General features: G+C 38.8%; 1 protein-coding gene across 2 annotated transcripts in view; it reads left to right on the top strand.

The window, feature by feature from the left end:
- ptprg.S (protein tyrosine phosphatase, receptor type G S homeolog) overlaps positions 1-13729 on the top strand; it is a 350843-nt gene that overhangs the window by 159679 nt on the left and 177435 nt on the right. For both annotated transcript variants that reach the window (XM_041561822.1, XM_041561823.1), the window contains exon 4: positions 4720-4868. In XM_041561822.1, coding sequence (XP_041417756.1) covers positions 4720-4868 — 149 coding nt within the window. The remainder of the gene's footprint in view (positions 1-4719; positions 4869-13729) is intronic.

Here is a 13729-nt window from a genome sequence, read left to right as displayed (position 1 = left end):
GGTGCACCCCTACTTTCCAAGATCTCTCCCTCCACCTGGTGTATAAATTCTTAAATAATCTGGGTGGTTTGGCAGCTCTGCATTGTATATGTATAAAAAGGCTTGTGAACCCTCAGACTTGTTTATTGAGAAACCAACACACTCATGGGCTTTCAAAATGCATTATGGTGTTGACATCTCTTTGTGTCACCACAATTTCTTATTTGTAGAGTTAGAGAGCGTGAATAACAAACAGCCAAGTTCTATCTGATCATCCCTCCTGTCAGCGGAGTCTACAGAAGAAAAGAAACTACCAAAGAACATATCGAGAGCGATGGACTCCCTGATGGGAGATGGATAAAACGGCAGGAAAAAAAAGAGAGCGCGATTCTATCAGGGAGGAAAAGAGAACAGAGAAAATGCTGGACCCAAATGGATTATTTTTGTATGAGATACCAGCACAATGCAGCCAAAGTGACAAAAGCTATTACATGTTTTATTCAAAAGCAGGAGGTTTCATTTCTTATCATTTTGACACTTAATGGACTGAATTGTCCATTTTTCTGATGTTTTGACATATTTTCCCAGGCGCCTTTCAGTGCCATTGTGTATCTATACGTGTATATAGAAATATATATATGTACTTATTTTTTTTCCCCCTTTGTTACTCGACAAGTTTTATGTTTCCATTTTATTCTGTGGACATATAAAGTGCCCATATTTCCTGCAGACGGACAATATAACTAGAGATATTGGTCTTATAAACGGTGTCTGGGGTTATCAAATAGATTTCATTATTTTTATTGCCGCTCCACGCCAGAGTGTTTGGCCAAAATATGCTGAGATTAATAAATCCCTAAAATTGATGTCAAATATATGGAAAAATATATATATATAAGACAATTGAAATAAAATGAAAGTAAAATACAAGCTGCAATATACATTTAGGGGCAGATTTATTAAGGGTCAAATTGAAAATTTGAATTTGAGTTTTTAAAAAAAAAAAATCCTAATTAGATTTAAGAGATTTATCATATTCTGACTATGAATTCGAATTTGACTATTTGCCACCTAAAACCTGCCAAATTGTTGTTTGAGTCAATGGGAGAGGTCCTGGGATCAATTTGCAGTTGTTCCTGACATTTGAGTTTTTTTAAATTTGAATCCAATTCGATTCAAGCTTTTGGGTCGATTTAATTCATTTGAGTTTCCTCTCAATGTATCCACTGTATGAATAAATATACCATATTATGTATAATATAAATATAATACAGGTATGGGACCTGTTATCCAGAATGCCTGGAACCTGGGGTTTTCCGGATAATGGATCTTTTCGTTATTTGGATCTGTGTACTAGAAAATCATGTAAACATTAAATAAACCCAATAGGCTGGTTTTGCTTCCAATAAGGATTAATTATATCTTAGTTGGGATCAAGTACAAGCGACTGTTTTATTATTACACAGAAAAAGGAAATAATTTTTAAAAATGTGGATTATTTGAATAAAATGGAGTCTATGGGAGATGGTCTTCCTGTAATTCTGAGCTTTCAGGTTAACATCCAAAACATCAACATTTTTTTTAAAGAAAATGTATTTTTCTGTGTAATAATAAAACAGTAGCTTGTACTTGATCCCAACTAAGATATAATTAATCCTTATTGGAAGCAGAACCAGCCTATTGGGTTTATTTAATGTTTACATGATTTTCTAGTAGACTTAAGGTATGGAGATCCAAACTATAGAAACATGTATTATCCGAAAAACTTCAGGTTCCGAGCATTCTGGATAACAGATCCCATACCTCTATAACAACTAGAAATTCACTTTGCTATGCAGATTCACTTTTTAATTTTTTTAATTCTTTTTCAAATTCTATCATTTATAATTTTCCCCATCCAGCTTCAGTTGATACATCGCTTTCCTCCAGCCCTTGAGTTGTCTTTGACAATCCCTAAAACCTCAGCTTTACCCTCCTGGGACTAAATATCCCAGGCACTAGTAAAGAAAAAAAACTATTCTGCTTTTTGATTCAGAGAGAAACTAATAAATACCCAACTTTCTTCTGCCAATCACCTGCTCTCCCGTATTCTTGGAATTGGAACCTTGACTCGAGAAATAATTCCCAGCAATTCTACCGGCTGAAAATGAAATCCGCCACCTCGTAATTGTTACTTTATTAAACTCTTGACAGGGTTGTTTGTTTGTGTAATGGAAACGTGATTATTTCTACTGAACTCATTTTTATTTTTGTTTTAATTAAGCAAATGCAAATGTTTTTGTATATTGGATCTTCACAGGCTTATCATTAACTGGAATATTGTTTCCTAATTGGAAAGAATGGTATTTGCTTGTGAAAAATGTAGCACAACTTTAAGAATAACATATAGTCCATTTATCAGGATGTTCTGTTCCTAGTTTCTCTCTCTCTGTGCTGGAATAAAGGCCCTAAGTATCGTTTACTAACACCGTGCAAAATATAAGCAATGTGCTCATTTGTCAAGAGTTGTGAGTAAGAGAACACAAGTTCATGGTTTTTCCTTTGCATTTGTGTTCATTTGCAGGGGCGTTTCTATGGAAGAAGCAGACCCTATGGTTGTAGGGGTACCCAGGGGTGTAGTAAGGCCCTAATTAATGGGCAACTTCAATATATCTTGGTAGAAGTGGTCAAATATTTTGGGGCCCAAAAATGAACTTGCTGTGGGGCCAAATAACATCTAGTTACGCCACTGAGCAGTCACTTCCAGCTGGTGGTGTTAATAACAAAATGAGCATCTGATGTAATTGGTTCAAGTCATGTGAGGCAACTGATGCATCCTGCAAAGAGGACCTTCAAGTTTTTGGCAGGTCTAAGTTAGAAGTTGTAAGTAACTAGGGATGCACCAAAAGGATTCGGTTCGGGATTCAGCCTTTTTCAGCAGGAAAATCCTTCTGTCCAGCTGAACCGAATCGGACTCCTAATTTGCATATGCAAATTAGGGGCGGGAAGGGAAATTCTGTGACTTTTTTGTCACAAAACAAGGAAGTAAAAAAGTTTTCCCTTTCCTACCCTTAAATTGAATATGCAAATTAGGATTCGGATTCTGTTCTGTATTTGGCTGAATCTTTCGCAAAGGATTCGGGGGTTCCAAAATAGTGGATTCTGTACATCCCTACAAGTAACAAAGGGGCAAATTCACGAAACACGAAGCGCCTAATGCTAGCGTTAATTCGCTTGCGTAGCGCATTTTCGTTAATTTGCCGATTCACTAACGGACACTGGCGTAAATTCGCTAGTGTTACTTCGCAACCTTATGCCTGGCGAATTTGCGCAATGGACGTAACTACGCAAATTCACTGACGTGCGAATGATTCTGAACGCTACCTTTTACGCCAGACTTCCTTCGCCACCTCAGACCAGGCGAAGCGCAATAGAGTAGATAGGGATTGCTTCAAAAAAAGTTAAAAAATTTTCTATGTCCCAAAAAACGCTGGCGGTTTTTCTTTTTTTATGGGTGATAGGCTGAAAAAGATCGAAAACATTTTTGGGGCTCCCCTCCTTCCCCCCTACATTTCCTAACTCATGGCACCTTAACTATACAGTGGGCTCATGTGTAGGGCAAAATAAAAATTTCATTTGCTGTTTTGAAGGTTTCCCAGGCTTGTGTAGTGATGCTACATATTCCTCCATTGTAACTTTTATTTGGCGCCGTATGCAAATTAACCATCGCTAGCGTAACTTTACTTTGCTTGGCGAATTAATGCTGGCGCAACTTCGCAACCTTACGCTTCCCCTGAGCACAACTTTGGATTTTAGGGAATTTGCGTATCGCTGGCGAAAGCGGACGCTGGCGCAACTACGAATCTTCGTGAATTTGCCCCAAAGAAACATGTATGGACACGGATATTGTGTGTCCATGCAAGACTTAATAAACCAAAAGCAGAGGTTAAAAAGTTCCTCTGTCTTCAAAACCGGTCCTCATGAGAGATTATTGACAGTGATAAGTGAATTTGTCCCGTTTCGCCGAAAAATCATTTAGCGAAACGGAAAATTTGAGAAATGCCGCCGGCGTCCAAAAAAATGGGTGCCGGTAGACGTTTTTTTGGACGCCAGTGAATTTTTGAGGCTGTTTCAGAAATGTATTTGCCGGCAGCAAACGCGGGAATTCGCAGTGAAATTGTTCCCTGCGAATAAATTAGCCCATCACTAATTATTGATCCTTCAAGTAGCAGAAACCATATTTATCTTCACTGCCCCATGCCAGATCGCCTTCTCATTTATATGGACTCATTTTATAAGTTATTATTACTAGTGATGGGCGAATAAATTCACAAGGCGTGAATATGGGGCACATTTTCAAGTATCGCCGCCGGTGAATAAATTTGCGAAACTGCAGAAAAAATTTGCTGGTGTCGAAAAAGATTTGTACATGCACCGGAAAAGTCGTTCACGTCAAAACCGTTGCGCGTCAATATTATTCGGACGCCCATTGACTTTAATGCCGGCATTAAAATTAACGTTGTCGTCAGATTTGACGCAGGCGTCAGAATTTACATTTTGCTAATTCTTCGCAGTTTCACTAATTGTCAGAGAATATTTCGGCAAAGTGAAATGGGACAATTCTAATTATTACCCCTTGACTTTTCAATGGTCCATACCAACAATGCATTAGGTATTAGATTTGGTAACATTTGTCTCTGTTTAATAATGGACGCCAATATTTGTTGACTCTGTATCTTCCCTTCCTTTATTCTTCCGCAGTTGCCATTCTCCTGAAGGATGATTATTTTATCAGCGGAGCTGGGCTGCCCGGCAGGTTTAAAGCGGAGAAAGTGGAATTTCATTGGGGACAGAGCAATGCGTCAGCCGGCTCAGAACACAGCATTAATGGCAGAAGATTCCCCGTTGAGGTAAGCGGCAATATGAGAATGGTTATTACTTCTGGAAAATCGTTCTCTGGGAAATAACTCTGCATTATTGAATGGCTCTTAAGGTGTATGTGATTCATAACTAAAGAAGACTCTATTAAAACAGTGTTTCCTCAACTTTATTCTGTAGTGTAGACTAAGGAGCCTTTATTTAATGCATGCGGGGCCATGAAGGTGTCATGAAGGTTCTGCCATTTGGAATTGGTTGGTTATTGCTTTGGTAAGAATATATGTGCAACCTAGCTTGAGGGTGTGTGCAATCTAGCCCGATGGCATGTATAATCTAATAACCTGGTGATGTATGGGGGCAACCTAGCCTTGTGGCACCTCATTTAAGTCTTTGTTTCATCAAAGACAAAGAATGTCACAAGGCACCCACCATTCTAAAGGCTCGAATGACTGACTGCTGCAAGGTTCTTCTGAGTTGGTTGGCACCCATTTGGAACCTTAGGCATGGGGGGCAGATTTACCACTAGTTGCTAAGCTGCACCTGAGCAGTTAGCTACACACAACTGGTAATCTATATCCGTGCAGTGTGTGGAAAGAATATATGACAGTATTGCAAATTGTCAGACAGTTTTTAGTGTATTGATAGATCGGGGAATGCAGAGGAACTGCTTACTGCCCTTGCAAGCCATTCTTGGCTCCATGTACATCGCTTCCCCAAGTATGAGGAAGCAAAGAAGAACCGTCTATGGCCCCTTGTATGAGTAAGAAGGAAGGAGCCATTCATGGTCTTGTGTATGAGGGACCTAAGAGGATCCATGTATGGCCCATGTATGAGTAAGTAAGAAGGAGTCATTCATGGTCCTGTGCAATGAGGGACCTAAGAAGAGCCATGTATGGCCCATGTATGAGTAAGTAAGAAGGAGCCATTCATGGTCTTGTGTATGAGGGACATAAGAGGATCCATGTATGGCCCATGTATGAGTAAGTAAGAAGGAGTCATTCATGGTCCTGTGTATGAGGGACCTAAGAAGAGCCATGTATGGCCTGTGTATGAGTAAGTAAGGAGTAATTTATGGTCCTGTGTATGAGGAAGTGGAGGGTTGTTGTGTATGGCCTCTAGTATACAATTCATCTTCACATTTTACTATTTTCACAGAATATTCCGCATAAAATTTACAAAGATCCTCATCCTTATTAGCCTCTTCTTCTGCTCTGACAAGAGAAGCTTGTAATGAGGCATCACATACCCTTCAGTGTTAGATATAGGACATTGCAGTTGCTTGTATTGCCAGTTATGGGCTATTACTGCTACATTTCATCTAGAACTGTGAGTCTGACACTTTACATCAACCCCTTTCCAACAGAACTTCTGCCTTCGAAGAATTCCATAGTTATGTGCAGTTAATTGGCTTTTTCTCCTTTTGGCCGGCTTTTTTCTTTTTTTCCCCTCTGGTTTCTTTCTTGGATTTGCTCTTGTACCAATGCACTTAAAAGGAGATTTGCCAAGAATGGAATGAGACGACCAGATGTGGGCTTAATCTGCAAATGGCTATTAGTTCCAGAGCGCTCGGCCCCAGGGAAGCGTAGAACAATCACTGACTTTTCACTATTCTGTCCCTTGATGTATAGGAAAGAAATTGGGCCTCGTTAAACACACAGAGCAGTACTTGATGCTGGTATTTCATTCTGCTTCATATTCTATGGCTGTTCTCAGTTGCTGGACATCTGCTCCAAATCTGCACAGTTACGCACATATGGTACTTGGTATTAAGCTACAGAATTCTGGCCCTGACATCCAATCTTGGGACTCAAGTGACTATTTTATCAGTTGGTTGCTGAACTTCTTTACCCAAGTTTGTTATAATAGATGCAAATTGCACCCATTTTAAACTTGGTTAAACAACCAATTAGTATTTTATTTGGGCAGCTATCTGCTGGCTGCTTATCAACTGCTGGTCACATACTGGATATCCTTGCTAAACTAGCTGGGGTTTTCAAGTAGTATTCTAAAGCTGGCCATAGACATGCCGATTTTAGCCTTGTATCCGGCGAACGATCGGACATTGCAGTCTTCTGACTTAACAACAGATTGCCATGGTTTGAAAAATGTTAAGATGATCCACACGGTCCAAACCTTCGATTCCTACGACTTTATCTTTGTGTCTATGGCCAGCGTAAGTTCATTGTTTAAAAAAAAAAGTTCCTTTCTCAACATAGATAAAGGTGCCATGTTTCCTCTTTATGTTTCTAGAAGAAGGGTCCTTTCCCTTTTAGTCCTGTTGAATGTCTTCCATGGCTTCCATATGCAACATAAAGTTCAAAAAAAGTTTCAATTCAAATTGTGCAATTTTTTCGAATTGGCGCTTCGAAAAATGTGACTTTTTTGAGTTGTCGTTGAATAACTCCTGAAACTGAAAAACACGTTCCAGTTGTTAAAGGGACCATCTGCCCTTGACTTCTACATGATTTCGATTTTAACGGGGAGTATTTTCGGATTCAGATTTTAAGCAGATTTGGAGCATAATAAATCTCTAAAAATTAGATTTGTTTTCCCTCTAAAAATGTTTTTCCCCATTCAAATACTCGACCATAAAAAAATTGAGGTTCATTAAATAAGCTCCTAAATGTCACTACAAAGTAGAGTGCAGGACCAACCAGGGATGCCGCCACAGGGTCCCCTGTACCCCTGAAGGGGCCTGAGGCGCACCCCAGAACCCTCCTACAGGGACCACCTCCACCCACCCTAGCACCTCCCCAAAGCGCTTGTAAATCAACCCTACTTTCAGCGCGTTGGGTGGAGGGAGATCAGCAGCCCGGGGGAGCACCGATGTGGCCCACCGGGTTTTTTCCTGGTGTCCCACCAACCTAGTCCAACCCTGTTTCCAACTGGTATTGTAATTTTTACCAGTGTTGTCCTTAGTTTTTCATCACATCACATGAGTTCCTTTCTCAACATAGATAAAGGTGTCATGTTTCCTCTTTATGTTTCTAGAAGAAGGGTCCTTTCCCTTTTAGTCCTGTTGAATGTCTTCCGTGGCTTCTTAAAAGTCTTTATAATGCTTCTTGTAAATGTTCCCTGTCCTAGAAAAGGCTTTGGCTTCTCTGCTCATCTTTTAGAGCCCTCCTGTCTGACTGATGTTGTTATCCCTAAAATGAAGATGGATCTGGGAGGGCAACACTAAGGTTGTGGCATGACCTGAATGAACTTGTAATTCTAGGAATGAATGATTGGAAAGACAGACAACTTCTTCTAAGATCACTCACAAATTGTAGAATCTAAGAGGATCTTTGGGAGTTTATATTGTCTTAATCATAAAACATATCCCATCCAAGATGGTTTGCTTCTCTCTCTATGTGCTTTGTTTATAGTACAACTATTGCTTTTTCACTTTCCTGTTTCAGAATTATTTCCGAAGCCCCTTTGAGATGTTATTATACGTACATTGTGCTTTGCATACTTGGATAGATATAAACAGAATTCTACACACAGGACATTCTTTGGAGATTAAAGACATTCCTTTGGCTTTGCATCTGCCAGATGTCCTGTTTTCCATCTCTATACATTATCTGTGTCTCTGTATGTTCTGCCAGTGCTTTCTTCATGATATCTCTGCAGCTCTTGTAAATTGAGTTATAGATACTGCTGGCAGTAAAATTGTTAGTGTTAAATTGAGACATGTAGAAGTCTACTGTTTCTACCTGTATATCTGATCGGACAAGTCCGCTCTAACAGTTAAGGTCCCCATAGACACAAAGATTTTTTTTTTGGTGAACGACTGATTTTAGTGCAGCCCAACCAATCCTTCAAATTATCATGATGTTAGTGGGAATCAAACGATTGTGCATCTAACGATTTTTCGTCCAAGATCGGTCAGAAACTTGATCAGCCAAGTTAGAAAATTTGTATCGGTCACAGTGAAATGTATCCATTGACCAATCATTTGCAGGGCCAAGCAGGCAGATACCCTCAGCTTTCCTGGCTTCAACTAGATATCATCGCTTTAAATAGCCTTTTTAGTTGATGGACAAATTGTACATTGAAACGAGATTAGCTCGGTCTAACAGTAACAAAAAGATCTTTTAAAAATCACTATGGCCAGCTTTAGTGTTGAAAAGAAACGATCTTTAGATTGTAATTGTAATGTCTATGACCACCTTAACTCCCATATTTTCTGTAGGTGACCCTATGTCCTTGGTGATTCTCTCTCCAAGCATGGTGTTTCCAATGCTCCTCTGAAAACTGTTCCCTTGAGCTGACACCTTTAAACCCATTACTCTTTTCTTGACTTTGTCTCCACCTATTCAGAAAATCCACTCTTGACTTTTTAATCAATATTTTGCTCACTCTATTGACTTAATGGTGATGATGACGACTATTAACACTTATTTTATAGAGCCAACATATTCCTCAGTGCTGTTCAATAGACACGCCTCTACTATATATAGGACCGCTATCAGGGGGTACCATGGAGGGGGGTTGGGCGTCGAGATGGGAAAACACAATTTTGTGGGTCCAAAAGGTGTCTGGGCTTTTAGGGATATGGGGACTTTAAATCTTTTGGATTGTCAAAAAAATTATAAAACCATCATCAACAAACCATCAAATACAAAGTACTTATTATTACAGTGGACATAATTTAAAGAAAAAGATTTGTGGAAAAAATAAATAAATACAACTTCATATTTATATTTTGCTATTTTGTTTATATCGGCCTAATGTATTGGAGAGCATGGGTCCACTTTACCTTGAGGATTATAAGGGTCTTATCAGGAGCCCAATGAATTGCCAACTAATTAAAATAAAGTGTTCAATATCCATTTTAAGCTAATACATTCACTTTAAGGATCAGAGAAGAGCACCTGAGACCAGACGTTGGCAATCTTTACTCTGTGTATGGCACAGCCTTGAACAACATGATTAATTCACAGTGGGATCTAAATGCTCAGGCCGCTTATCAGAACATTCTGAGGACTCTCTTTGAGGTTGTAGGTTTGAGACCTTGAGCAATTAGGAAAGTTTAGCTAGACAAGAAAATACTCCATGCAACTATAAAGTTTCAAAAATAAATACTTTTTGCAATACTATACCTAAATTTGGTCAGAAATTGTATCAAAAACCTACAGATGGAGCCAGCTTACTGGAGGCATCTCCTAAAGATGACCGGAAAATATTTGCATGTTTTTTCCATGTCAGTTTTTTTTTTTACTGCATTTTTCTCAAATGGAGAAAAACAAGCCAACTCAATTTTTAATGAATCAGCACTCAAACTCGACTTTTTCAAACTTTATTACACAAAAATTCAACCAAACTTCCAAACCCGAATCCCGTTAATTTAAACTTTCCAGAAAAATCTGTGCTACATAAAGTTCAAAAAATGTTTCAATTCAAATCGGGCAATTTTTTCGAATTGGCGCTTCGAAAATGTCACTTTTTTGAGTTGTTGTTGAATAACTCCTGAAACTGAAAAACATGTTCCAGTTGTTAAAGGACCCTTTTTGCCCTTGACTTCTACATGATTTCGATTTTAACTGGGAGTATTTTCGGATTCAGATTTAAGCAGATTTGGAGCATAATAAATCTCTAAAAATTTGAGGGTTTTTTTTATCCTCGAAAAATGTTTTTCCCACTTTAAATACTCGACTAGAAAAAAATTGAGGTTCATTAAATAAGCTCCTAAATGTCACACCTAAATGACCAACCAGGGATGCCGCCACAGGGGCCCCTGTACCCCTGAAGGGGCCTGAGGCGCACCCCAGAACCCTCATACAGGGACCACCTCCACCCACCCTAGCACCTCCCCAAAGCGCTTGTAAATCAACCCTACTTTCAGCGCGTTGGGGGGAGGGAGATCAGCAGCCCGGGGGAGCACCGATGTGGCCCACCGGGTTTTTTCCTGGTGTCCCACCAACCTAGTCCAACCCTGTTTCCAACTGGTATTGTAATTTTTACCAGTGTTGTCCTTAGTTTTTCAACACATGCTGACAATCCTGTGACAAGATAAAGATGGAGAAAGCTAAAGTCACGCATCTGGTACACACAGCCATAACCTTTTACTTATTGTCACCAATGGGTGGAGTTAGTGGTAGATGCATCATGAAAGTCTTTTCTTCTGTAGACCAGCTCAGGTTAGATGAGCACAAAATTCTTCTGTCCTTCTCCCTCGGGGTGGAAACTATTTAGGATTTTCAGAACTGATCTGCACAGGAAATTTCTTGCGTCAATAATGCTTTGTGTAGCAACAAAGCCGGGTTCCCTTGGTATTAAAACTCCTAGCTAGAGATCATTGTAATAATTTAGAACTACCGAGCTTGTTAACTCATCATCAGGATCCTTGAGCTTCTGAATGAACAGGTTGAATTTGAAGGTATAAATTACATTAATAGCGAATTTCACAATGTTTTTTATCTGTGATGTCATATATTGGTATTTTAAGGGAGCCAACATCACAATGGCCCGTTGCACATCAACAGGTTTAGCTGTGACCCAGCTGACCCAAACTTATACTTTTTTTTAGGTGCCGTTTAAACACAGGGTCATCGGATGACTTTTAAATGGAGCCTTTTAAAGCCATAAGGTGAATTAGAAAATGAAGTAGCAGTTAATTGTCACGTTTGTTGCTTGAGACTCAAGGGGCAGGACATTACATTAGAGTCAGACAGACACCCCCATTTTATTAATTGCTGATAAATGATTTCCCTTCCCAGGAGAAACATCTCAACATCATTTAATCAGTACCTCATTCTTCAGGACATGCTCTTCATACATATGACCATCGTGATACTACGTTATACGCTATAGTTTAGGTTAATGTAGGTATAGGTCAGCAAGGTGTTGGAGGAACAATCTCTTTCTCTTCTAAATTGCTTATTCCACCGTCTTTATTTCTTTCAATCCTTTCTTCTTTAAATTCAGTTCAATTCCGAGTCTTTGAAGGCTTTCTTGTTAACATGATGAGTTGTGATTTGCCTTTGTGTATATCACAAGTCTGTTAGTGTGTGTGTTTTTTTTACTCGAGTAATCTAGGCCATTGTTGAATAAAATGCTTAATCACAGATATTGTCTGAAAGGGCAAAGAAATCTGTACTTAACATTTACCCATATTCATAAAAAATGAAGACTGTCAAGTTCAGTTAAGCAAAGGTTACCATATCGTCGTACACATAAACCAGCTTCTAAATATAATAAATATTCCGTAGAACTTATTTGTGTAGAATTTATTTTATTGTTTGAGGCATATATTTTTTCTTTTACTGCTTATGAGGGGAGATTCATCAGTGAGGAACATGGATTTCATTGGTCCCATTCAAGGGTTCTGTTTACAAGGACTGTTATGAAGAGTTTCCCCTTCTCTTGTTAAAATGGTAAAATTTTCTGTTTTGCTAGGCAGGAGGAGTTATGTCACATTGGGTTAATGCCTGGTCAGTTTAAGGGTACTCCACCCGTATCAGATGAGGAGTTTTCTGCTTCCTCAATATCAGAAGGAATGTTCTGGGCACATAATAAGCTATACCCTCATACTGTACTGTCTAAGGGAATCAATATGGTACCTCCTCCCATATGTATAAATACAAATATACAGAGAAGGAATGTTCTGGGCACACAATAAGCTATACCCTCATACTGTACTGTCTAAGGGAATCAATATGGCACCTCCTCCTCCCATATGTATAAATACAAATATACAGAGAAGCAATGTTCTGGGCACACAATAAGCTATACCTTCATACTGTCCTGTCTAAGGGAATCAATATGGCACCTCCTCCCATATGTATAAATACAAATATACAGAGAAGGAATGTTCTGGGTACACAATAAGTTATGCCCTCATACTGTACTGTCTAAGGGAAACAATTTAGCAGTTTAAATGTATTCTTCCCATGACATTTAATAATGTGGAATAATTGCAATGAAAACCCTACTTAGAAATATGTTTCTTATCCATTATATGATTAATATACAGTAAATTTTTGGTGTCATTTTGTCTTTGTTATTGTTGAATTATTACAAGGGAAAAAAAAAAATTTCTGTGATTTATATCAAAATTTGTAAATGGGACAATGAAGAAATTGAGTTGAATGATAAAAATCCCCAGTAGAATGACTTATTGGAGAATACATTGAGAGACATTGTCACGTTCATTGTGATTGGGTGGTAAATGGCTGGATAAACCTTCTGTGTAAAATGAAAATGGTCTAAAATGCCGAAAGCGGCAGATATCAACCGCAACAATGTGTTATGCCCAATGGAGAAACACGGAACAAAAAAAATATAAATCATTTAATAACCTTAAAACGCAAAGACCATCCATTGGGTTTCTAGAAGTACAAATGTCTTTATCATGCTTGAATGTAATATAAGAAGGATTTCTCTTTAAAGGCTAGGTACACCTTAGGTGTTATTCATTTTTTTTAATCCCTACTGACCCTCTTGGTTTCTCCAGTGTAGCACTGTGGTGGGACAGTGGAGAAACCTTAAAGATTAGCTTCCCCTTTACTCACCCTGAAGTATTGATACAACAACCCACACGGCAGCCTATTGAAAGGATTAATATTAAAGTTCCCATTTAACTTTCCTTTTGAGATGCTAAAGGAGCTGGTGTTTGCAGTTAAATTCATAGTGAGCCGCGCGTTAGACGTGTTGCCGTTGGATATCTTCTCAGTTCTATTAAATGATGGATCCCAAGCCTCCTGTTGTAGGAGATTGTTATGCAGAATGGTGGAGCGAGTATTCACTGAAGTCTTAAACTAACGTACAGCGAGCAGCTTCTGAAACACCAACACATTCCACTAGAATATTTATTTTGAAGCTTTGCCTTTACACTTACCAAATATTTGATGACACTTAAGGAGCACCTGGACCCATTCGTTCTGTTTATTTCTTGATCTTTATGCGA

The sequence above is a fragment of the Xenopus laevis genome, chromosome 4S, assembly GCF_017654675.1.
Source record: "Xenopus laevis strain J_2021 chromosome 4S, Xenopus_laevis_v10.1, whole genome shotgun sequence".
Lineage (NCBI taxonomy): Eukaryota > Metazoa > Chordata > Amphibia > Anura > Pipidae > Xenopus > Xenopus laevis.
The sequence above is the reverse complement of the archived record's forward strand: the minus strand, read 5'-3'. Positions and strand labels throughout refer to the sequence as shown.